This window comes from Pipra filicauda, unplaced genomic scaffold (assembly GCF_003945595.2).
Source record: "Pipra filicauda isolate LSUMZ 115617 unplaced genomic scaffold, ASM394559v2 scaffold218_size1660888_pilon, whole genome shotgun sequence".
NCBI classification, from domain to species: Eukaryota; Metazoa; Chordata; class Aves; order Passeriformes; family Pipridae; genus Pipra; species Pipra filicauda.
In genome coordinates this window covers 1,547,560-1,573,064 of record NW_024104330.1, presented here as the reverse complement: position 1 = coordinate 1,573,064, position 25,505 = coordinate 1,547,560, and the positions used below count along the sequence as shown (strand labels likewise).

At 45.1% G+C, this 25,505-nt stretch overlaps 1 protein-coding gene across 4 annotated transcripts in view; it reads left to right on the top strand.

Annotated features, from left to right (window-relative positions):
* Positions 1-20,772, top strand: part of MARCHF4 (membrane associated ring-CH-type finger 4) — a 102,171-nt gene extending 81,399 nt beyond the window's left edge. For all 4 annotated transcript variants that reach the window (XM_027734793.2, XM_027734792.2, XM_027734794.2 and 1 more), the window contains one exon: positions 17,098-20,772. In XM_027734793.2, coding sequence (XP_027590594.1) covers positions 17,098-17,459 — 362 coding nt within the window. In that variant the 3' untranslated portion in view covers positions 17,460-20,772. The remainder of the gene's footprint in view (positions 1-17,097) is intronic.
* Positions 20,773-25,505: the final 4,733 nt, after the last annotated feature.

Genomic DNA, 25,505 nt, shown 5'->3' with positions numbered 1-25,505 from the left:
TCATCTGTCAATAGCTAAATCCTCCCACACAGCAGAGAACAAACCATGCCAGTCTTGAACTGAAGGGGAATCAGGAAGACAGATTCAGATTTGAGGTTCATTTTTTTATTTTTCTGTTCATTTTTCTAAGGATCTGGCCTCTATTTCTCTTTTCCACCTTCTCAGAGGGAAAATAAGCCCATTTGCATCTCCACCAATGTCACTATTAAACTTAATGCCCTAAGCTGGGAGCTTTGACTTTTTTCCAGCCAAAGAACAAGCAGCCATCCCATTTGCAGGAAAATTTCAGAGTCGTGACTTGAGGCAGCCCCTTGTCTCATGCTCTTCCCTGCACAGCTGGGGTGCCAGGCATGCTGGCTTTCCCACAAACTCAAAAGCCAGTGGGAAGCATTACAGATGCAGTGAGTTAACATGTCTGTATGTGGGTTCTCTTGCCCAGCACTCAGAAACTACCCAGAGCTGGCTCCACTTGGGCTATGTGCAGCACGTCTGCCTGTGCTGCCAGGCAGCCCACCCATACTCAACCAGGAGAAGCGATGTTCTGGACCACGTGAGCCTGTGTATCCATTTCTGTACAAAAGTTCATCTGTGCCAGCACTCTGCCCCTGCCACTCCACGGTGTAAAACTTGCTTGTATAGTACATCTATGCTCTTTGCAGTCCCAGCTGCTGCTGCTCCCTGCTCAGCAGTGGAGACGAAAGGAGCTCTGAGCAGTGCTAGCTGAGGTCGGGTGTTCACTGTCCTCCCTGCCTCCTCCTCTTCCTCTGCCCAGTTTGAACTTAGTGACATGAGATTTTCATGGGGATCTGTGACTCCCTGACTGTTCATGTGGTCAGGTCTCTCCTCTGAGAGACTTCTCTTTAGCCCTGCAGGTTTTGGGGGGCTGCACTAGCTTGAGCCAAAAGGCTAGTCTGTCCCATTGAGAGGCCAGGCCAGGTCAGGCCAGTGGAAGTGATTCATCAAAAGTAATACTCTCCTATGAAGAAGGTCTGAGACTGTTGGGGTTGTTCAGCCTGGAGAAGAGAAGGCTCCAGGAAAACCAGCTTCCCATTACATAAAAGGACCTACAAGAGAGATGAAGAGGGACTTTTTACAAGGGCATGTAGTGATAGGACAGAGGTAATGGCTTTAATTTGAAAGAGAGTAGGTTTAGATTAGATATTAGGAAGAAATTCTTTACTGTGGGGGTGGTGAGGCACTGGAACAGGTTGCCAGAGAATTTGTGGATGCCCCATCCCTGGAAATGTTCAAGGCCAGGATGGACGGAGTTTTGAGCAACCTGATGTAGTGGAAAATATCGTTGCCCACAGCAGAGGGGTTGAAACTAGATGATCTTTAGGGTCCCTTCCAACACAACCCATTCTGTAATTCTATGAACACCACAACTGAATTTAATTCCTCATTCATTATAGTTTTGTGCAACCGTGATGGATGCAGCAATTCCAGCTCCCTAGAAGATTTGCAGTGAGTTCTTCACTGTGGATCAGCTATTCTCCCTCTCTTTATCCTTCTCCCAAACCTGGCTGCTTCATGCAGGGTCTTTTGATTACAACTGGGCAAAGCCAGCTTTGGAGATTGAAAGTTCTGCTGCTGACTGCCAGCATGGCCCGAAGCCTCTTGTTACTCCTCCCTGGGTTTTAGTTCCACTTCTGCAAGTTCAGGATAAAACCTCTCATGGATAATTGCAGTGACAACAGATCTTTAAACACTGGAGTGCTGTCTGTGCAATCCAATGTCTCCTCCTCTGCAGTACAGCCCTTTTCTCCTTTTGCTATCCAGCCTGTGGGTGTGTAGGAAAGATTTAGGAACTATGAAATGTTCAGTCATGGGGAAAGGGCAGGACATTAGGTGCACTCAGATCACACAGTTGTTTTTTCCAACTAATATAACACACAAATTGTCTGTACATTGTTTGGTAACAGGCCAGGCAGCCTTAGCTAGCAGAAGGTTATACTGTAGGTCCTACACTAATTCCAGTTGTTTCTTTCTCCAGTTTGACCCCCACGTTTTGCTTTCACTGGCAGAGGAGCAGAGGTTTGAAAGACAAGGTACTTACTAAAGAGCAGATGTTCTGAAACAGAGCTCCTTCAGTTGTCTTTGAATGTCTCATGTCCACTGGGTAGCCAGGGACATTTGTCCAGGAGGCCGGTTTATACACCCTGTCACTGGAGGTGCTCAGCAGAACACTTCCTCTGGCACTGTGGAGCCTCAAAGCTGGAGAAGTCACCAAATCTGCAGAGATCTGACTAACATCAAACAGGGAATACACACCTGCATCAGCAACTGCACAGCTGTTTTGTGTGATCTCCTCTCTACCAAGTCATTAAGGGATTTAGGTAGCAATTTGCCTAGATAGAGGTATCTGTGGCAATTTGAATGGGTAATCTCATGGAAGAACTGGTCTTTCCAATGTAGAGTCAGAGTAGAGGGCACAAGTGCTCCTTTGTATGTATAGCTCCCTAAGTACAGATCATTTTGTTGTTGTTACCTTCACTTGAGCTGTACTTGATCTGTAATAGTCAGAGTGTCTCAAAGCTGAGCTCTCAAAATACGTCTGTTAACTCAGACACTATTGATCTCTGCAACAAAATCCAGGGGCCCTGATTTTGACCCTCAGCCACTAATGTTCAGTAGGACTCTCCTTTTCTTTGGCCTTTGCTAGATCCTAGCATGCTCCACAAAAACAATTGGAAGGGACAGACACCATTCACCCACCATGGAAATAAAACTGCAACCAAAATGCAACCAGTCTGCTCCTCATGACCAGCAGGACAGATGGTATGGCCCCAAGGACCAGAAGCTATGTCCATCTGGGCAAGATGTGCAAGATGGTCTTTCAACATTGTTCTCCCCCTTGCTCTCAGACATCTAACAGGAGGGCAGGAGGAACTGGAAAGGATTGCTTGGGATTTGTGGGAACCTCCAGTACTGGATTTTTTTTTTAAGAACCTGTTGGAAATATGTCAAGAACAGGTTGCAGAGAGATGATCCCAGTTCACAAAGGAGGAATCGATTAAATGCTTCTTGATATCCAGCCAGCCTCAACATCTTTGATTCTGATTTCTTTCATCTGTGCTATATCTGGTCACATCTGTAGGACAAATAATGAGAGTTGGATTAAACTAGAACCTGGTGATGGTGCCAGCATAGGTATTGCTCTGCTGTGAAGCCACCTACAACACAAAGATTTAAGATCAAGAACCAGGAAGGGAATGAGAATTGAAACAGGGACTGTTCGTTTGATTAACTGTTCTCTCCACGGTCCATGAGAGGTAAATCCAGAAAGCTGGCATAGAGATTAGCAGAAATGAGGTTATTGAAATGCACAGATAAATGGAATGAGCCTTCGTAGGCCTCAGTTACTGAGTAGGGAGAGTAGCAGCTAAGAGCTGGGCTGTAAATCCTGAGAGATGCCTGCCTGTTAATTAAATGACAGTCCTTGGAGGAGAAAGGAGGGGTTTGCCTCTCTCTCTGTCAAGGTGCAATTAGGGAAAGTCAGCATTTGTAGATTAGGGTGTCATTTGGTGTCAGTAGGACAGGAAACCTTCTCTTGTTAAACATGGAGGAACTCTGCCAGCTGATGAGAACATGTCACAGCCTAGGCTCAGGCACCACCAGATCAGTTCCGAGGGAGAAGTGCGTCCCAGGAGGGCCTGGGGTGGGCTGTGTGTGCAGGGCTGTCGCCGTTAGGGTCTGTGTGTGCCGTCCTGCTTGGGCTCACAGAGGGCTGTCCCTGAGCTTGGCATGCTGGGGGGTTTATCCCCAGCAATGCAAAACTAATCCAATCTGCCTCTCCTTGGATCACTGTCTGATGGGGACTGTTGCTTTGTCCATGCCCACCAGTCCTTGCTCTCTGACTCACCCTGCCTCAGTGCTGACAGCAGTGCACTTCCACGGGGACTAAATCCTTGTGTTCTTTGAAGCTTTTCCCGCTCTTTCCCTGGCAGCCAGTCCCTGACGGTATTTGCCTCCACAACAGCAACTGCACTGCAGCTCAGGAGTACAAGAGAGGCAAAGCAGGACCATTCATCCAGCCAACGATTTTTTTGGCACACCATGGCAATCTATTACAGATCAGGAAGTGTCTGCCTGCTGTTTTCAAATCCCAGCTGCCAGAAAGAATAATCAAAAGCATCCAGTATGTCTGACGGCATCTCAGCACAACCGTAGGTAATAACATAAGAAATCAATAGCCAATTAAAACTGATCCACAGCATTTGATCTTTCATAGTGCAATGGGAACAGTAATTAATGGAGCTTCCTTGAGACAGTGACAATTCAAGCTTCCTGCCAAGACTAATGCGGTTTCATTTTAAATGAGCTTTGCTTCCTAGAGAAAATGCCAGGCTGAGGTAACCTGAGGGTATTTTCTAGCCAGGTCACTTGGTTCTTCAGCATTCAAAGGATTTAGGAGACAAAGTCACAACAAAATAAAGAGAAACTGAGAAATGAGGTGTCTTCAGGGTCTTAGTCTTCATCTGTATTGATCCAATTCTCAAAAGAAAAGCAGATGTTTTCATTCAGGTCTGCATAGTTCCTCAAGGTACAAAGCAGGAAGAATTTTTACAGCAGCAGTAGGGAATCAGTTTTGAGGAAGCACCAAGCTCATGTGTTGGCTTGATGACACCCTAAAGACAGAGCACAAGGCAAAGAAGTTCAGCAAATGTGTGGAGGAGAGACTTGACACCAGCACACGCAGCAAATGTGTGTGGCTTTGACACCCATGAGAATATACGGAAGTCTTCCATGCCTTTCAACTTGATGCACTGCTTGCCACACTCTTCATGCACTTATTACCCAGTTTGCCTGTAAACTGGAGCTACCAGGAGCTAATTGAAGTGGCCAGATCCAGGTCCTACCTTCACAGCCAGCAGTCAGGATAAAATCAGGCAGCCAGTTCACCGTTTTTTTGCTGTGAACCCTGGTTTGCACACATTCAGCCAAATGTGCATGCTTGCAAAACCACTGAGCAAATCATTGATCTATCAGGTGTAAAGAGGGGTTTGGAGACAGGAACAGTCCCCACAGGTCACGTTATGGGGCTCTCAATCCAGCTGGGCAAAGTCTGTTCCTGAGAGCAATTATTGCAGGCCTTGTAGCTGGGCCGGCACCAGGAGGAGCAACGCTGCACAGCTGATCTGACAACCAACTCCTTGGCCGCTATCCAGGAACAGCGGATGCTCGGCAAAATCCAGACAGGCCACCACTCTGTTCCTGAAAGACGGGACCTGTTTTTATCTAATGCTGCATTGATTATTCCATAAGAGAGTGGGGCAGCTGGCGTGCGTGCATGGGTGCTGCTCTAGCCAGCGGGCGTGTCTGCAGAGGCTCAATGTGCCCACTGAACTCCAGTGCAGCTCTGGCAGCTTTCTGCAGAGTGAGCATGTTGGTGCTGAGCAGAGCCACAGGGTTTGCACCTGCCTCTGAACCCTCTCCCTTTTAGTAGGGAACAAACTCAGCTTCCAGCACAATCAGAGCAGCACCTGGCCTTTCACACGTGTCTGTTCAGCTCCACACTCCTTCACCGCATCTATCTCCATGCAGGGTCCCACTGTTGCAACAGGGCTCCAGAGATGTATTTTGTCGTGAATAACCATATGGTGCTCTCTGCTCCAGTGGATCAATGTGTTTAGCATTTAATGAGGGCAATGTAATTAACATTTTCTGAGGGAAAAAAAAAATCTTTTGCCTTGTGAATTGCACCTTGTGCTTTCAAGTGTGATACGTTATAATCAGAATGATGGTTCCCTGTCACTAAACTCCATGCTGAAATGAAGTGTCTGGTGTCCCTGGGTTAAGTTTCCATACGTAGGCAGAGGCAGAAGCACTTACCTGCCTGTCATAGCTTCTACACTATGGCAGGAAATTCCCTTGTAGGCAGCTGGTAGGATCTCCCATGCCAGCTGCACAAATTGTGCTATCTACTAAAGGATGAAAAAAAGTCAGCTCTTTGCCAGGCTGTGTTTTTCCAACTGCCTTCTGTCCCATTGCTCCTCCTACTACTGCCTGCATCCCCACAGACACTTTACTCCTGGAGGTGGGAAGCTGTGGTCCATGGCATTCTGTTGCGGCTGTACCAAGAGAATTCAACTCTGTGGTCAAAGATGAGATCACAGGAGGTCATCCCCCATGCACAGTGATGGAGCTGCTTTTGGTGTGTCCCCAGCTCTGTGGGGAGCCAGCAGCAGACATAAGGGGAGATTAATATGAAACCACATTAATCCAGCTCTGGGATCACTTCCTAGAGACTGACTGATGACGGCTACCTACCAACAGAGCCATCTTTCAGATCCAGAATACAACAATCTATAAGGAAGAATTGCAAACAGGCCCACGGGCGAAGTTGCTAAACTTAATTCTTCCTGGAAGTTTTTCCCTGAAGCAGAGCTTTTCTTACTGCACCAAGATCCACCAATGGCAGCCATAGCCTGAGTCCCTCTGTCTCATGGCAGAGCTGGATCCATAATACCCTTGTGACTGTGCAGTGTTAAGTAGAAATTGTTCAGTAATATTAAATAACTCCAGGGATCCTATGCCCAGTAGTCCAGCCAACACTTTACCTTCTCAGCAAACAAGCCCACAGCAATGACATTCAGGCAGTGTGGAGTGAGCAGTCATCACTACCTGCTGAATACAGAGAAGCCTGAAGAGCTGAAGGTCCAGACACTTCACTTTGCTCAAGTGGACAATTCACTCTGCTCAGCCACGGCCACATGACGGACCTCTCTGCATCCTACAAGGCCCTTCTGAAGACCTTTGCTGCAGGCTTAGCCACTCTTGGTTCCTTTCACTGCTGTCATACTTGTCAGCTCAGCATTGGTGGATCCCATAGGTGCAGATAAACTCTTACCTGCCCCATTAACCACCGTCAGCATTCACTCAGCTGGATATCACAGCTCATAAAGGCCTTCAGCTCTGGTGGAAGAAGCTTGTATACCCAGAGTAAGAAGGAAAAAGTTTTGCTCTCTTAGAGATCCTAGCTAGTAACGGATCAGAAATGATAGACCCTTTTCCTTTTGGCTTCTACCACCCTAATTAATTTTGAAAAGTGCTTCTGTTGGAGAGGTGAAGGCCTTGCAGGGGAGAAGGTGGGGTGAGACCTGTGAGGACAGCATAAGGAGCAGAGAGGAGAGGCTGCAGCACCCAAGATGGAAGGCTTCTGGGAATCTCACAGAAATCCTAGATTTGCAATGAATGATTTTATCATGGCTGTGCAGGACAAAGCAGCCAAACACAGGCTGCACCACAGTGTATCCCAGGAATACATTTATCCCAACAAAAGGCTAGCCAAAGAGCACCATGAACATCTTCTACCTGACATCCATGGGATGCCTTCCTACACATCAGGAGGGAAAGATGCCCACATCTTGCTCCAATGAGGGAGTAGAAAAAATCACAATGCACATGCTGACCTGTGACTTCAGAGGCACTCTCAGGTCCATTAACTTAGCCTGTGTGCCCTACATTTCCCTGAGGGATGTTAAGGGTGATCCGTGCTCACCTTTGTGTTTCTCCTAACTGGTTCCTAATCCTCTTAGGGGAAGAGCAGTGAGGTGGCTGGAACAGGATGGAGGAACTGGGCTCAGACAGGACCTGCATCCCTTAGAAAATGAAAAAATGTGAAACTATTCTCATTTTTCCCTACAGAATTGCATTTGCTAATAAAAGCAGAGAGGGAGGCACTAATTCTACCTTCAATAAGCAAATGTCATGTTTTGATCATTATTGAATAAAGCATTTTGATTTAGCATTTAGAGACGACTGCTCATGCTGAGTATTTTAAATTCAGTGTCAGATTTTGGAATACAACATTTTAAAAAAATTCAAGTCCAAATGAAACATTTTCACCTGTCTGAAAATACATGTGTATTATTCCATTCTGGGGAACAGTGTGACTTTTTCAGATCTCACTCCAAGCAAGCGTGAAGACAGATTCCCAAACCCTACACAGAACAGGGCTGTTGTCCAGCTTTGCCTTTAAAGAAGTGTCATGGGAATGGCTGAGGATCCAGCATGACTGCACAGGCAGTGTTTTGGTCAAAGTAACATTAGCTATGGTATAGCAAGGTTCAGAATGCAGACCTGAAGCAATGACTATCTTCGTATAAGCACTGTGAAATGGAAGCCACATGCTTTTTCCCTTTTCGCCATGAGTATTCAACTCCATAGACTTATATCTGGAAACCTAAAGGTAGAAAAGACCCATAAAATCACCCAGAGATGAGGGTGTGCATTTAGCCAGTGCTCTGTTCAATCTAGCTTGAAATGATTATTTACTCCCTTCTTTTAAAGACCTTGGAGTATCTGTCATGCACACAATGAGCGTCTTTCACCTGTTGTACACAAAGCCTTTTCAAGATGTGGGGTGTTGCTGTGATCTCCGTTTCAAATTTGATGAAAAAAGGCTCCAAGAGGATCTATACAATCCTAGCTACAAAATAAGGAGGGGGAAATTTAAGAGAGCAAGAGGGTGTGTTAGTACTGCCTCCAAGCCCTGTCCCTCCTTTCCTGGCACAGTTACAGGTAGACTCACAAGTGGGGAATGCTGCTGGAAAGGCATGATTCAGAAGCAAGGCTTCTGCTGGTGGAGCTCCGATCTCTATTTATTTATTTGCTTTTTCCAAGAAGAATCTCATTTATTGCTCCCTGCATAACTAGAGACTGCCCTTTAATCCTCTGCTTTATCATGCACTGTGAATTAAATACCATGGGAGTACAAGAGCCCTTAAGGGCACAACATCCATTTTGCTGTAGCTGTCCACAGCCAGCTGGGTTTACGGGAGTACTTCAGTTTACGTTTTATCTGTTGCCCGAGCAAGGATTTCTTAGGGTTTCATTTTATGTATTTTCACTGTTATTTCTTCTTTTGGTTTTTTAGTGGTTTTTGTCGCAGTTTTGAGGCAAGGAGTAAAAGTACTAGTCTGGGCAGCGCAGGAGAAATTAGTGGTGGTTGATATTTCATGTGCTTACAGCTGGAAGTATTGTGGCATCTCTAGAGCAAGGGTGTTGCTGTGTGCAGCTGCTGGGGTCACCTCAGCTCCTCTGTCACAGACAGCATCCTGCAGACAGGCAGTGCTAATGTCCCATTGCAAACAAACCATGTGGGAGTGCTGAATGAAAAGTAATTTCCTGTCCACTGGACATCTCCTGTCAGATCCTTAATTTTGCCAGACTTTCCTCATTTTGGGTCTTACCAGCTCAGCCCTACAGGGCCCAGTCAGTGTGTTGCAGAGGAGTACATGAGTCGGCAGGGGACATGGCTGAGGATGTTTGCCCTGGGATGGAGGCAGCAGCTCGCAGAGAAGATGCATCTACCTTGCAGCCATAAAAGCTCCCCAAATGCTTCTACAACATGCTGTCCCCAGCTCCCACAAGCTCCACAAGCCCCATGACAGGCAGTCCTACCTGTCAGCTCAATTCATCCTGCTGGATAAAGCCTTCGTCCTCCCACAGCTACAAATGCCATGTCTGTGGGATGAACTGGTCCTGCTTCCAAGAGGAGCCCATAGCATTCTGTGCACACAGGAATCACTGCTGCATACTTGTGTTACATGAACTCATGACGTGCTGCAGCATCACGACCTGGCAATTGTTCCTTGCCACATAGCTCAGCAGCATCCTGCAAAATCACCGTGCTGCCTGGGGGAGAGATGCTGCCAGCTGCCACACCAAGCACTGCCAGCAGTACTAAAGGAGCTGCCTCCTCTCCCCAGCCCCCCACGCTCTGCTCCATGATCACTCGCCTGGTGGAGCAGCAACTGTGGGGATTCTCTGAGATGCCGGCATGCTGGATCCATCTCCCACCAAGCAGGACTCCTGCTGAGTCTGGGGGTGGGTGTTAATGGCTGCAGAGAGCTGCAGGGACACAGCGTAATCACCCGCCCAGATGGGACCTGCTGCTCCCATGGCTCTGCCAGATGGAGCGGAGGAAGCAGGGAGGGAGAAGGGCTCTTTCTGCATTTCTGGGGGGTCCTGGCCCACCAGGGGCTGAGGAAGCTTTGAGGAACAGCTGCCCTTGAACAAGAGGAGATAAGCTGTAATAAACACAAGGTTTTCTGGTTAGTCATCAATTGAAGGTTGTGGACCGGCCTGTTTGTGCTGTAGTGACCCAATGGAGTTGTGGCCCCTGTGGCCTTAGGAGATCCAAGCATGGCACACACATGCTGCAAAAGCCCTGTGACAGTGAAATCTTGTTACGGTGAAGGCACTCAGAGAGCAAAAGGTGTGTTTTATCTTCCCCAGACCCATGGATTCCATAATGGCACATGCCATCCAGTGATCAACAGCACTCTAACAGAGTCCAGCCATGCAGACATCCCAGTTCTGCCAAGACAAAATACAGTCCAGATTCATACATAATCAGTTCTTAAGATACTAAAAAAATGTGCATTGAAAATGATTGATAAGAAGATGCCTGATTATAATCAGCTAATTATTTTTCCATATGTTAAGCATTCATTTTAGCTCTGATCATTATGAATACATTTTCAGTTTATACTGTCTCTCATTCAATGCTGGCAGTTGCTAAGTTTGCTCACCCTCTAGTACAGTTCAAGTGTTATTCAGAGCAAATCTTTGCTAGATGTCTTGTGACCACTGGTCAAGCGTCTTGCAACTGCCAGAAATGTCTAAAAGACAGCACCAGAGGTTCTAAGTCATTCGCTATGAACTACTCCTATATGCAGGGTAGACTGTCCACTAAGCTCTTGAAACATTCTGGGGACAAAATTTATGTTTTGGAAAGTGGAGATGGCAGTTATGAAGGAGTCTATACTTCCTCTTCGATTTCACCAGAAAGCAAAAAATCCCTGAAAATCTGAATGTAGCAGTAGTTTGTATGGAAAGTGACTGTTTGATGAAAGCATTCCTGAGCTGAAGAAAAGTAAGATGTGAGGATAATGGACTCCAGAAAAACAGTGGCAGCAGCCTCAGGGGACCAGAGCAGGGAGCGTCTCTTGGGAAGAGAACTTGAAGGATAAAAGAGCTGTGAACAGCTCACAGCTGCCAAAAGGATGATACTGAAGGCACAACAGCAAACTGTGCCTGTGCAGGGGGAAGCTCAGAAGCGTGGGAAGAGAGCACTGAAGCTAAATCAGGAACTCTTTGAGGACCCAAAATCAGAAGCTGCAATCACACAAAAGGTAGAAAGAATAACCTTCAACTAATGAAAAGTCTCTAGAAATCACACAGGCATGGGCAGCTATCAGGGTTGAACCCCAAGATGACCATCCAGGAATACAAAAGGCAAAAAGAAATGAGTCCATAAGCATATGTAAAGAAGACGAACAAGGCAAGTCTAAGAGCTCAAGTAATATTTGATACACAGAGGGCCAACGAGTTAAATGTTGCCTTTGTTTCAGTCCTGAAAACTTAGCTAAAATAATTTTAATGCGGAGAAGGAAGCCCAGGGCAGAATCAGAAGAGAACAGCCTCAAATGAGTTAGCTCTGTCATTGTCAGCGTGTCCTAATGAACTTCAGAGGAAGCTGCAGGAACAGTCTCTGACCCATGAGCATTTCATCATCAGGAACTTGGGGAGGATGCAGGAGGTGCCAGGCAGCTGGGGAAATGCAAGCAGAGTACCTATCTTTAAATATAACCTCTATCATTAAAGAAAGTAGGAACTGAGGATGAAGGAAATGAAGGGCAAATCAGCTTAACTGATTCACAGAAAGATAGTGGAATATTTTTTTAGCTAACCAACTGATGAGCATGAGGGTATAACCATTTGTGATTTGGAAGGATCATTGTACTAGTGGCTAAAGAGAAAGCAGTTAGGTTGTTATGCTGTGATTTGGGCAATGCTCTTGATTCCTTGCCTTTAGATTCTCCTAAATAAACAAGAGAAATGTGCTCTAGATTACATAATTATAGTGCAGGTATACAGCCAGTGGAAAAACTGCTTTTTCAGTAGCTGTCAGTGGTGTACTGTAAACTGGGAACCCATTTCAAGTAGAGACTGTTTTGTACTCTGCTCTCTTCAATATTTTTATTAATGACTTAGATAATTAAATAGGAAGTGTTGTTATAAAATTCACATATGACACCAAGATTGGAAAGGCTGCAAGCACTTTGGAGGATCAGATCAGCATTTGAAATTTTAAATGATTCTGGCAAATTGGAGGAACCAACAAGATGTAATCGAATAAAGAGAAGTGCAAACACAAGCTGGACCAGGCAGTCACATTGCTGAAGACAGGAATTCTGTGACATATCAATTTATTTCATCAGGGAATCAAAAGGCAGGTGGTGTGTACAGTGTAGATTCTGCACCTCTGTGGTCTAGGGACTGCACCCTCCTGGGGAGTTCACATGAAGAAAAAAGGGGGATGAAATGAAGAGGTTCTGGAGGTGATGAACAGGAATGAGGAGAAGAAGGACATTACCTCATTCCCAACCTGGCCAGCTCTGAGGTTCACACCTCTCCTCCCAAATCAGCCCAAGTGAGAGTCCCATTGGTGCCATGACATTATTTTCAATTATGAAACTATCTCTCCCCACTCCTTGGTTCACCCTCTTCCCCGTTTCCTGAAGAGCACAGCTCTATAGCCTTGATTATCACCCACAGGAGGATTGTATGCTAGGTTGTTTAAAGAACATGTCATGCTGGAACTCACCTGGTCACGATGTTGGGGAATGCCAGATACTAGGTATCCCTTTCCCTGCCCGTATTTCCTGCAACAGATCCCTCTGGCTCTCTTTTCCTGGTTTATCATGAGCCACTTTCCTGCTCTTAGGTCAAGATAAAAGGCGACTAAGGATGGAGCAAATAGGATGAGATTAAGGCAAAGAGATAAGTGAGGGCTGAGCTGCTGGAGTTTTGGAAACAAAAGTGGAGAAACTTGAGATTGTCACAAAAGATTAAAGAATTCGCAGAAAGGGAGGGAAGTGTTTGTGTATGATGTCAGTAGAGAGAAAAGCTGGCAACGAGAAGTGTTGTCTCACAGAAAGCTTGGTTTACCTTGGCCTGAGTCACCACTGCTGTGGATGCAAACATTAAGCTTTGATCACAGCTGCCATAATCTTCCCCTGACACCCAGTAATGAAAGCAACAGAAACAGGCTAAAGCATGGCAGCTGTCTGGCTGAGATGAAACTGCATTTGGAAAGGAAAACAAAAGAGCAAAGTGCTGCTGAAGGTGGAAACAAGAGGTGACAACTCAGGTGGCAAGACAGGGCCTTTTTGAGAAGGCAACTGGCTGGAATGGACTCTGATTTTTCCTCCAGTAGATAATAAGAGTGTCAGTGCAGGGATGATGTACCACCCACTGTCAGCAGAAGCCCTGTTTTGGTGGGTTTTTTATGGGCGAAGAGGTGAAACAGTTCCTTTCCCAAGAATTTACCTATTTCTTTCAGGAAAGTGCATGGTAAGTGTTGGAATAAGAAGAAAGTTTTAATTAGAGACTGAAAGTCCTGCTGAAAAGATAACTTGGTGTCAGAGTCTGACCATGTTTAGGAGGTCACTGCTTGTCATTTCTGGGAAACTGCTGCTCCAAAATTGCCTTAGATTGGAGGTTCACAACCCCCCGTTTAACCTCACAGTTGATGGTACACCAGCTGATTCCCCCTTCCTTACCCAGAGACATAAACACAGTTGTCCCTGTTACATCTGCCATTTCTCTTGATCAGTTTTGTCACAAGTCTGCTGATCCAATGCTGATCCAATCCCTTCTAAACCAAGGAATTCCAGCTTTCTACAACTTTCAGCTCAAGGAATTTTGTCCAATGCTGGTCCAGCCAGGTCTCTACACAAGAAAATGGGAATGAGAACAGCACATCATCAGTGTCCACATTCCATGGGAGTTTTATTTCACCAGCACCACGAACTAGGGATTTCATAAAACAGGCAACAGTCTGGACCAACAAGTTCCGTGTAAAATTTACAGAGATTTTCCTTCTGAAGAGGATGATTTTCACAGAGGATCAATTGAGAACAGATTTTGTGAAACAGAAGAGGGTGAGGTAAACTGGGAAGGAGTGTAAAAGGACCAGGACACTACCAGAATCCATCTTAAACTCTCTATGTGTTGAAAAGAGAGAATTGCACAGAGAAGTTCACACCAACCTGCAATCTTACACACCCACACAGAGGATTTGACTTATGGAATAATTGGCTTTAGCTGGACACGTCAAGTTGAATACAGTTCTTCCTGAAGGATTTCCCACTGAACTCTGGCCTTAAACTTGAAAGTTTCACCTCTGTCAACAAGAATGATCTTTGAGGGAGGGGTTTTTTTGTTAGGGGATTCACAGAGCTGAATCTAGAAATTCCAGTCCTTATTTATCTAAGGCAGACAAAATTTGTTTCAATGGGAGCATTAAGCATCCTGCAGCTTGATATAAAGGGGAAGACTCTTGCTTACTCTTGGCATTTACTCTTGCAAATGAATCACTGTTACTTCCGCCTCCCTGCCCACCCCTCCACTTGGTTTCTTCTTAATTTCACAGCTTCCTGAGCTTGACACTGGGAAATCGATAAGTAATTTAGAGCCCAGTAAATACAGACGAAAACAAGTTATTTTGTACTTTTATAAATATTTGGAAACCAGAATTATCTAAGAAAGCAGGTGCTCAGTTGACTCAGCAACCCATCCATCAGCATCACACAGTTAATTGCATAAGATCATAAACATTTATAATTAGAAGGCAAACAAACAAGAATTTTATAAACAGCCCTCTTGAATCAGGCTGCGCATTAAATATTTGTGATAAGGTAATTAAGAATAGATTTACAATCCTGGCTCAGTGTTTAATACTTCGTAGAATGGATTTGATTCTATGAAGAATGTTCTACAGCCAAAGAGAAAGCATTTGATTTCAACTCTTTTATCCCAGGCTTAAGGTGGCCTCTGAGAAACACTGGCTCTCTCATTGATCAGAGTGAAATTTCATTCATTACAGATCAGACAGCTCATTTAAATATATGTCTAATGTCCCTTGTCGTGGGCTGATCCACTTCAGGCCTGCTTCAAAGCTCCATCTCCTTGGCTGGATCTGCAGGCTTTCCCTAAGTCCTGCGTTTTATTGTTGATGCTTTGATCAGACCACGTCAGAATTCTCAACCATGTTTCAAAGCAGGGGGGAAAAACCACGTTTTTCTATTATGATGTCATAGTGTTTGGTTATGAAAAGCCAGCACCACTGCAGGATTACAGCTGTGTAATCTCAACGGTCTATGGGAACCAGAGAGTAGAGCTCTCTCATACTATGCCATTCCCTGTCCCAAAACAGTCAGATCTGCATACTTAAACTATCCAATGTAATTACTTCTACAGCCAGGAAGCAGGCTTGGCACCCCATTTCAATGAATGTGAGAGTCCCCCTGAAGCTAATCTACGATCCAGTCAGCAGGGCTCCTAGTTATGCTTAAAACCAGGCAGGCTAGAAACTCAGTCTGTATTGAAGCAGTGATTTAAACTCTCTAACATCAGATGCAGACCCTGAGAAATGGGGTGGCTGCATCCCATCAGTGAGTAATGGGGAGATCAGCCCTAAGGGTAAGATGACCTTCAGGTATTTGGGGTTTTTTTGATGTAGCACGGGTTTACTCCAGTATTATCTGCCATCAAAAACTAGAACAATCCAGAAAAGACAGGTGGTGGCTAAAGCTGTAGCATTTGATTCATTGGGAATAGCCATAAACCACTTTATTCTGTGGTGACTATCATCTCTCCACACATTGTTGGTCAAGTCAGCCCCTTTGTTTAGGCATGATTTTGATTCTTATTTCTTGTGGGTCTTTTGTTCTTGTACTTTTACACTTGCAACAGGCAGGTAAGAGAGCTATTCTTCCTAGAAATGTTTTCGATAATCTTGATCCTGATTGAGAATGGTGAAGCCATAGTCATTAAGAACAATGAAGCTGTCCATGTGCTAACTCACCCAGTCCTGCCTGCTGGTCTGGCTTTAGCTGCATGGAGTAAAAAGGCACTTTCCTAAGAGACAGATGGCTGCAAAACAAGGAGACTCAGACCCCCCTCATTCCGCATAAATCCCATTGTCTAGCAAAGCCTGTGGGATAAATTACAGCGTGCCAGCTAATCTACATGAGATGTTGCAGCTTCCTCCAGCCCGAGTGGAGAAGAACACCTCTGTGTTGCAGCCACTGCTGGACCTAGTGCTTCCTAAGGGTCTAGCCAGAGCCTGGCAACTTAATAATAACAGAACTTAATACTCAAGTACTGTCATCATCTAAACAACTACAATTATTTAAGTCCTTATTCATCTGGAAAGGTTGTGGAGGATGATGGAGACAGCTGGGAGATGAGATAACCGCTGGGTGGAAGGGCCTGAGCTGCTCATTCTTTTTTGAATGTGGAGACCATTAGAAGTCAGGTGTCATGCAGCCCAGTGCCACCCCCAGACATCAGCTCTGGTGAATGCAGGTGGGCAGCAGGACACACTCAGTGCACACACTGTGAGCACACACTGTGTGAGCTCATCTGCCCTTTCTGTCAAGCGTGCTGAGTTCCCCCTTGAGACGAAGCAATGACGTCCAGTGAGGTACCTGCTCTGCAAATGAGCAAAACTTTGCCTTGGATAACAAACCACTTACGGGAATAGACAGACCCTTTTTTTTGGCTTGATTGCTGCCTCTGGCCTGCACATGTGTGTCTGCTCTGCTGCTGTGTGTGTGGGGAGAGACACGGGCTGTGCACACACATGGTGCTGGAGCAGCAGCTGTCACTGGAACATCAGATCCAGTTACACCCCCTCCAAACACACCCCGTTAGCTCAGTGAATCATGCCTATGCATCATGAAAAATTAGTCCAGCGACTGAGGAACCTCAGGCATTTATTGGTAAACAGATACTCTGTTGCTGTAAGAGCATAACTCACTGTGCTGCATTTACGATCCTTTTATAGATGGCTGAGATAAAACTGTAATCCTTTTAATTCAGGGGGAAAAGGGATCCAGGAGAGGAGGAGAACCAGTGTTCTGACTGTCGGTAATTAAAATACAGGATTTATATGGAGTAAACACTGGCTGAGGGAGAGCTGAGATTAACCAGCTAGCTGGGGAATGCTGGGGTAGGTTTGTGGTTCTTTCTAAAGTTTTGTTTCTGTTTTATGTTTATTTCTTTCCCACTTCCCTCCAGGTCTAATAATACACGAAGGGCCCTCGGTTTACCGGATTTTTAAACGGTGGCAGGCGGTCAATCAGCAGTGGAAAGTGCTGAACTATGACAAAACAAAGGACATGGAGGAGCAAAAAACAGGGACCAGGACAAATCAGCGCCCCTCCTCCCAAACCACCCACTCGTCCTCCACTGGTGGTACAGCCACTAACTCCGCTCCAGCCGACAGCGGGGCACGGGCTGCCGGCCATGCCACAGGCACCCTCTCTGACCACCACTGTGCTTATACCATCCTGCATATACTCAGCCACCTGAGGCCTCACGAACAGAGGAGTCAGTCTAGTAGTAACAGAGAGCTCGTCATGAGGGTCACGACGGTCTGAGCCGAGGAATTCAGGAGGCCTTAACATGAAGCGGAGGAGACAAAGAACTCATAAAGCAGAGGAGCATGGTGTGCCTTTTTCTTTCTCTTTCCTTTTCTTTTTTCTCTTTTTTTTCCTCCTCTCCTTTTAATTTTTCAGTAACTGCACAAGATATAAGAGGCGGCACCTGGCCAGCTGAGGAAAAAAGCAGGTGGAGGGAGAGCTGCACACTCATGCTAAAGAGGTTAATGTTTTCCAGCCTGTTTAAAAAAAAAAAAAAAGAAAAAAAAGAAAAAAAACAACAACACAAATCATAAAAAAAACAACAAAACAAGTGCAATACAGACTACAAACTGAGTAGGCAGAGTTCTGGGGAAGCAGAGGAACAGACGGTTTAGCATGTCTTACAAATTCTATTACCTGGAATAGGTAACGCTCTGTACACACCCCCCGTACACACACGCACGAGCACACAAACACACACACATAGTGTGAGATTTATAAAAACATGGAAGGGAACGAAATATTTGGAGTGTTTTTATTTTCCAGACTGTGATTAACCAGGGCTATGAGTTGTTTTGTTTCATTAGTCACTGGAGCTTTGTTTGATTTACCATGGGGTACCTGAAGTTAAATGGCTGGGGATTTTTCAGTATTTATTTACAGAAGGAGAGATTGAAACATCTCACCAAAAAAAATCTTAAAAAAATCCAGACATACGCAAATTTCACCAAAAATCCTTTTTTTTTTCATAATGTTCCTGACGAGGGGTTTGTAAGGGTAGAACTGGGAGGGGGGAGGGTGCTCCATGACCTTTATTCGACGTATAGGCATTTTTGGCAAATTTTGTACAAACGTTCCGCAGGTGTTTCAAGCACAAGTACTGGTGTGATTCATGCCTTCATAACCCCAAATCCAGCATCCAAATCTTGCCACTCACACACATCATTTTCCATGCAGACATTCCAGGTTAATTTCCTTCCATTTTACTCCAGTCACAAGAAGATGACCCATCCTCTGTGGGTGTCTGCTCCCTTGCCAATTCAGACACTCATGCATTAGAGATGTACTTTTTTTTTTGGTGTCTGTATCCCTGCTGCTCAATTTGCAACAGTCTCACTCAGTCTTGTAGGCTGATCCTTTCACATCCAGTCTGTTAGTTTATTACAGAGTCTATTCCATTCAATCATCCAAAAGAGAGTTAGTCTGAAGAGGGAGCACAGTTGCTGATTGACTGTGTAACACTTCTAATAAGTCTCCTTCTCTGGGATATATCCTCGAAGGTACCGGTTGCTCTTCAGGAACATTCTCTTTTAATGCACAATGGCTGAATCATTTGTGGATATTAAAGGGACACTGTCAAGTACTTTTTAATAGTTTTTAGGGTTTGGGCTTTTTTTACTCTCCATTGTTTGTAATATTCTCTTACAAGCTTGAAAATAAAATTTCTTTCCCTACCGATTTTGTCCTTTTCCATTTGGGCACGTATGGTTCTCTCCACTCACTCCATTCCTTTCATCATCCCTATCCCTCTCCCCCCCACCTTTCTTCTGCAACAGGAGGAAATCCATATTGCTGATTTCCTGCTGAATGTCCTGGCTCTGTGGAGGGTATGTCCCAACTCTGTGGTGTTTAGCTATTTTGCATCTGCCATGAAGAAAGCATAAGAGCAAGAACCTTAAAAACACAGAGATTAGCTAATTGAGGAGCAACAGCTCAGCAGTCCTAAAACAATGAACCTGTGGTGATCAAGCCTGAACCCAGCTCCCCCCAAAATCAAGATAAGCACTTCAGCCAAACTGCATCCATTTAGCAGCAGTGCCGAGCAACGTTGCACGATGGCTGCATTCAGCTGCCCTCCATATCATACCAGCACCTCTCACAGCTTCTATTGGAGACAGGGCAAACATGGGCTACCAGCTCCTTTGGCACCCAGGCTGTCATAGGTCAGGTGTTTCTGGACCAGAGAAGGTGTCAGACTTCAGCCCCTGGGTTTGAGCGCACCAGCCATTCTGCAACGTTGAAGATGGAGGTTAGCATCTTAAGGCAAGGCCATATTTTTCACCTCAATTACTTGACAGTGTCCCTTTAAATATCAGGATGCAACAGAACAGGTACTTCTGTGGCAGAGAGTGTGGGAGGTGAAACACCATTCAAAAAAGCTGACTTACTGAGGACCCATGTGAAACATGGTTTCTGAGGCCACTGTACCTTTATCTGACCAGATTTACTATCTACCAAAGAGTGCTTTTGGTGGAGAGGAGAAGAGGGTGTTGGTGGGCAGAGGGAAAGGGAAGGGGCAGTTCCAGTCATCTCTGAAAGTAGCTATCCCCAGAAGGAAAGTGTTGCAACGAACAGCCTCTGGAAGAACTGCTTCTGATCCACAGTAGAGAGAAACCTGGCCAAAGCAAGCAAACACAGCAGCCTTTCGCCCCTATACCTGTTCTGGAAGCTGTCCCCATTCCAAGAGATGAGTAATTATGGTGGTTTTGGGAAGGGGAAAGCATATGCAGATGAAAGGACAACTGTAACCCATGATGTTGTTTCCCTCCCTGCCCTCCACTCATTTAGTATGGAGAAGTCAAATTCCTTTAATTTGGCTAATGGCTAAAAGTTTATGAGGTCAGAAGCACAACTTGCTGTGAAAGAGTGGTGTGATCTGGTACTCTGAGCACACAGGACTCTGCATACTCTCACTCCAGCTCTGCCACTGACTCTGTAGCCTTGGGCTGTTTGGCTCAGTCCCCCCTCCACACAAAGGGGGAATAACAATACGTACCTACCTCACAGGGATGTTGTGAGAACCCACGTTGGTAAAGCCTGTTGAAGTGCTAAGTCTACCACCGGTAGTCACGAGGCGTGTGGTGGGGGTGAGCAGCGCTGCCCTTTTGCTGGTTACAGTCTGAATCACTCAGCAGGAGTTCCATCGGCCTTCTCCTGCTTGGAGATCCTCCTTGATCCGAAGCAGAGGGTGTCGTCCAAGTGCCCTCTCCTCCATTGCATGACATTTTAAGCGGCTGTGAGGTGCAGGGTAGTGACAGACATGAAGTCCTACTTGACCAGGGATTTGCTACAACGTTTTCTATATCTGTGGGGTTTGTTGGTTTGGTTTTTTCCATATATTGTGCTTAGAAATAAACTTTCCACTTAGGGCTGGCGGTTTGGGGTCTATTCTGTTGCATGGCAATGTATACAAGTCTTTTTGTCTGTCTTACTGTGCAAATGATCCCGCAGCCCAATTTCAGAGATGGGTGTGGTCTGAGCCTTGTCATAGTGGCGTAAGACTCAAAAGCCTGTCTAGACTGTTTAATATTTAAACAACACTATGAACTTGTCAATTGTATGTGTTCTGTGCAATACGAAGCATGTCATTAGCTGGCTTGATGGGCAGAGGGGCTAATGGAAGGTCAAAACTTGTTCAGAGAGCTTCATACACGTGCCAGCACGGAGCCGAAGGGCTGCCACCAGCAAAGCAAACTTGGGGAAGGCATTGGAAACTGTTTTCAGAACAGTTTACTCCAGAACAAGGTACTTCTGAGTTTATGAACTTCTAGGCTGCCAATCTAAGAGAACAAGTGCAAATTTAGTGTGGGGGTTGGGGTTTTGAATTCTCTTTTTCTTTCCTCCCCAAAGTATTGATGGAAGAAACACTAATGAGGATCTCTTCCTTCCATAGCACAGTTCTTTCATCTCCCACAATCTCCTTGTGCCATCCCCTTTGTGCTACTATGCAGGACTTTCAAAGGTGCAAACAGAGACAGTACACTCCTGAGACATGAAAAATAAGTTTTGTGTTGCGGGATTCTAGCTGACAGAAGAGATGGGGCAGAGCTATGCTACAGAAGGCATCTCTTCTTCCCAATGTCTTTCCTCTAGTCTTGTCTGATGGGTCCCTGAAGAGACATTCCCTGTATTTTGTTACAAAGCTGTCAGATCGCCTTCCACTGACAAACAAAGCTTGCAGAGTTTGGCAGCTGTTTCTCCCAGTGGAGAAAATTCCAGGTCCTATCACTGTGGAGACCCTTCAGTTCCTGGGCTTTGTGGTCCTCTGACATTGTTTGGGGGTGGTCAGTGGGTTCAGCCTTCATCAGAAAATGCGTGTGTATGGTCCTGCTCAATCTTGTGATTTCTGCCAGTCCCCTGATTTTCTGTCAGCTTTGACAGTTCTTTCTGGTAATTCTTTTCTGGTTATGCTCTTCAGAGGTGTTTTGCTCTGTGTCAGTTGCCAATGCTATTCTTGACTACTGAAACATCAGTGCTGGCCTCCAGCTCCCACAGCTCTTCTATTCTTGCCATCCTGTCTCTTGGTAAATACTCACTGCCAAGTTCAAACCTTCTTCCTCTGTGCCTGCAATGGATCAAGCACGTGCACTAACCCAAGAGTCATCAGAGAACACAGGGACCATTAAGAGTTTGTATCAGTAAGTCAAACTCTATAAGCATCAGTCAGTCTTCTTTGGTATGTATTTTCATTGCCAGTCTCAGTGCCTGCTGTTATTTGGTTGCCACAAAAAACCACAATAATGCTAGCAAAACCCATATACCCAGCTAACACTTGGTTTCTAATTTAAAATGTAAGAAATGATGGGCTGCTTTTGAAGTAAATCAGGTATGTTCCCTCTTGTGGTTTCCCAAGCAAGGTGCTGAAGAGCTGCATGTCTTAGCTTACTGTGATGGATGACCCAAGGAAAGAGCAAGTCAGCAGCATAGATTTTAGTTGGGAGAAGTGTTGGCTGTCCTGTTTTTACTCAGGGAGACAGGAAAATACTGCTTATGCTGCCAGGTCCCTGACTCTTCTCAAAGGCCTTGATCCGGCAGCAGTAAAACATCATAGCCAACGCCCGTAGCTGGAGGACAACTTTGAAGACTTTCCAGTCCTGAAGACCATCCTCTGCCCACATGTTGTGGTCAGTCATTCAAGCATCCTCTTTGTTTTCCTTGAGAGGAAACTAAAGCAAACTAATCAAAGCACTACTACGCTTGAGTGTAGGAGGAGGCTGCACCATTAGCACTTCCAACCTGTGGTTCATCTGCCAGGATTCCTGCACATCTCCTTGTGAGAATGCACAGTCAGAAAGACCTATTCCTTCCTCTTACTATTGTATGATGGGCAAGCACTTGTAGGGGAACAGTCAGCAGTGCAATTGCCTTAGTGGACTACTGGCTGAATATCCTAATCTCCACTGTCACCTCACCTGTGACTGCTCCTTCCCATTCCTGAGCCAACAGATGCCTCATCCCCTCTGCTGTCCCTAGACTCCAGCCCCGAAGATTTCCTGAGCAGATACAGAATTCCTCACACACTAGTTTTAAAGTCTTCAACATCCTTCATGTTTCCAGACAGGCAAAATCATTTCATTGATGAATAGTGATTTATTTGAATAAGTGAGAGGGGAAACAAGTGTAGGAGCTTATTGCATTGACCTCCACCTCTTCTTACATGTTGAAGGAGATGGTGAAAACACTGATTGATTTCCCCCATTCAGCAGCAGTGAATCGATGGCTCTAGGAATATTTCCCTCAATAATGCAAGTCTGACATACTGCAGTTACTGAAGGCAGTCTTTGATCTCCTATCTCTCATGTTGGATACAAGGAGAGCAGAAACCGACAATCCTGTGCTGTTTACACAAACATCAAAAACTATCCTAGTTCATTATTCAGATTACCTCCAGGTCAGTGGGTGAATTTCTCCTTTGATGAAAGAATGATGTTTTCTCTTCCAGAATCGGAATTTCAAGATAAAATATATGTAAACATACATGTATATATTTATAAATGTTATCCTGAAAAGATAAAGAAGAGAAAAAAACTCCTAAATAAACCTGAAAGAATACTTAACTGTACTGAATAAGTCCGACAGGAGCTAGGGAGTTGCCATGTGGAAAATGCGACATATGATTTGACTCCAGGCAAAGAGAAGACAGAAGAGGGAAATGCTTTCATGTGACTTCTGGCCTATCTTTGGTTCATGCTCATTATTGTATAGCATTTAATTAAGGCAGAAGTATGTGGAAAACAGATGCTCAGCTCCAGCAGTGGGAAACAAACTGAAGACCCCTCAAACTTATCTGAGCCATACTCAAAAAAGCACAATGATGCAAAAGCACGAGCACTCGCCACCACAACTGTTTGAGAAGAGATGGATTTCTGAGTGGGGCAAGAACTCAGACAGAAATTCTTTTCCAAGCCACATTGTCAGGACCTTTTTCCTATATTTTTAATTTTTTATTAATAACCCTTTTTTTTCCAAGCATCTTGGGAAAGAAAAAGAAAAAAAGAAAAAGAAAAAGAAAAAGAAAAAGAAAAAGAAAAAAGGTGGGGAAAATAAAAAAAAAAAGAGAAAATTAAAAAAGAGAGTTCTGATATCCAAGTCTTAAAGAATTAAATAACAGTAGAGAAGAGGTACTAAGGGGAGATGCTCCTTTATATGTTGCATTATGCATCAAGGTGTACTTTACCAAACAGAATTAGGACATCACTTTCAGTTGCCTGATTGCTCAAAGAAAGTCTGAGTGATCAAGTCTGCTCAAGGAGCCTTCCTAGAGTATAGTCGTCTGCAGAGGACCACAGCTCCCCTTTGGATGGGATAGCCAGCATCAGGCTGTTTGCCTACAGTTGCCTCCCTCTATGGCAGGATGACCTCCTGTTGTTAGCAAGTCACTGTTGGGCAGCATCTATCAGCTTATGTAGGTTTTGTTACTAATAAACACAAAAATTGCACATGCTCACTGTGCCCCTGCAAGTGACCTGTCTCATTCTTTCACAGCTTAATTTGGTGAGAGAGCTACTCTGCTCTTTGTCCTTCGTCACAGGACAGCTTTGCTTTAAAATCCAGCCTAGCACTCTTCTCTTGGAGTTCTTCCACTACATTTTACTGAGGTTCTTTTTCCTATAAGGATGAACAGACTTCTATTCTAACCCACCTGATCTTCTTTTCCAGCTAGAGAGACAAAAATTGATGTTCTCTGATCAGCTAATCTCAGTACCTATGTTCTTATGAGATTATATTCCCCCTCCCCTTTCACCCACTACTCCATAACCTTTGCTTTCCCTTGGAAAGGGGTGATCATTGCTACTAAATGGCAAAACATCTCTCTGAGATGGGAGTGTGGACAGCCCTTCTACTCCTTGCTAACAGGCACACAAACCTTCCTCACATCCCTCTATAATGATGTTGCCAGCACAACCCTTTTTCATGGAGTTTTGCTTCTTGATCCAGAAGAGCAACCAGAAGAGCAACCACTTTCAAGCTATCGAGCTGTGGGATAATGGCATGGGGAATCTTTTGTTTCTTAGCCTCAGGGTAACTATAGTGGATGATGTACCTGAGCCAAAAACACAGTAAGGACAAATTCCTTGTAGATGGTGGTAAACCTGGGTGAGGTCTACTCTGATGATAGAGGAGCAGGAATCTTTGTCAGATTTATTTGGTAGCAAATCAAAATGGCATTGTCCCTCGTGTTTTTAGCTCATACACATCAGCTCTCAACTACAAACAAACCCTTTGTAGGCAATGCAGGCCAGGCTTGGTGGGGAAATCTTCCTCATTCCAGAAGCACAACCAGCCCATAGCTATGCACAACCCCTTCAGGACTTTTGCCCCTGAGAGGCTGAGCGTAAGAACAGAGGTAGCAGGAGGGCAAGAACACTTCTCTGGATCTTCATCTCCAGTGGGCAGAGTCCCAGTTAGGCTAATTTTGCATCTCTACATGTAAGTTGCCTTTGAAATCACTCCTAAGGACTCCTTCACTACTACAGGGTCTGCCCAGGAGAGGAAGCAGTGTCTCTGCATGGATCCTCGAGGTCTGTTGCTGGGGTCCTCATTCAGGCCTGGAAGAAATCACTCTGTTCACTGAGGGTTGAATCAATGGTGTGTCCATGCAGAAATACTCTCTTTGAGACTTCTACAGAGATGTCTGTGGCGTTGGGAGGGAGGAGGTGGTTTTGTCCAGGGCAGGAAGCATGGGGAAGGGAAGGTTGCAATGTAAGAAAAAATCAGCCACAAGGGAGGGGTTGACTAAGAGGAATGACCATGTCAACTGTGTTACTGTCCCGTCATTCTCCT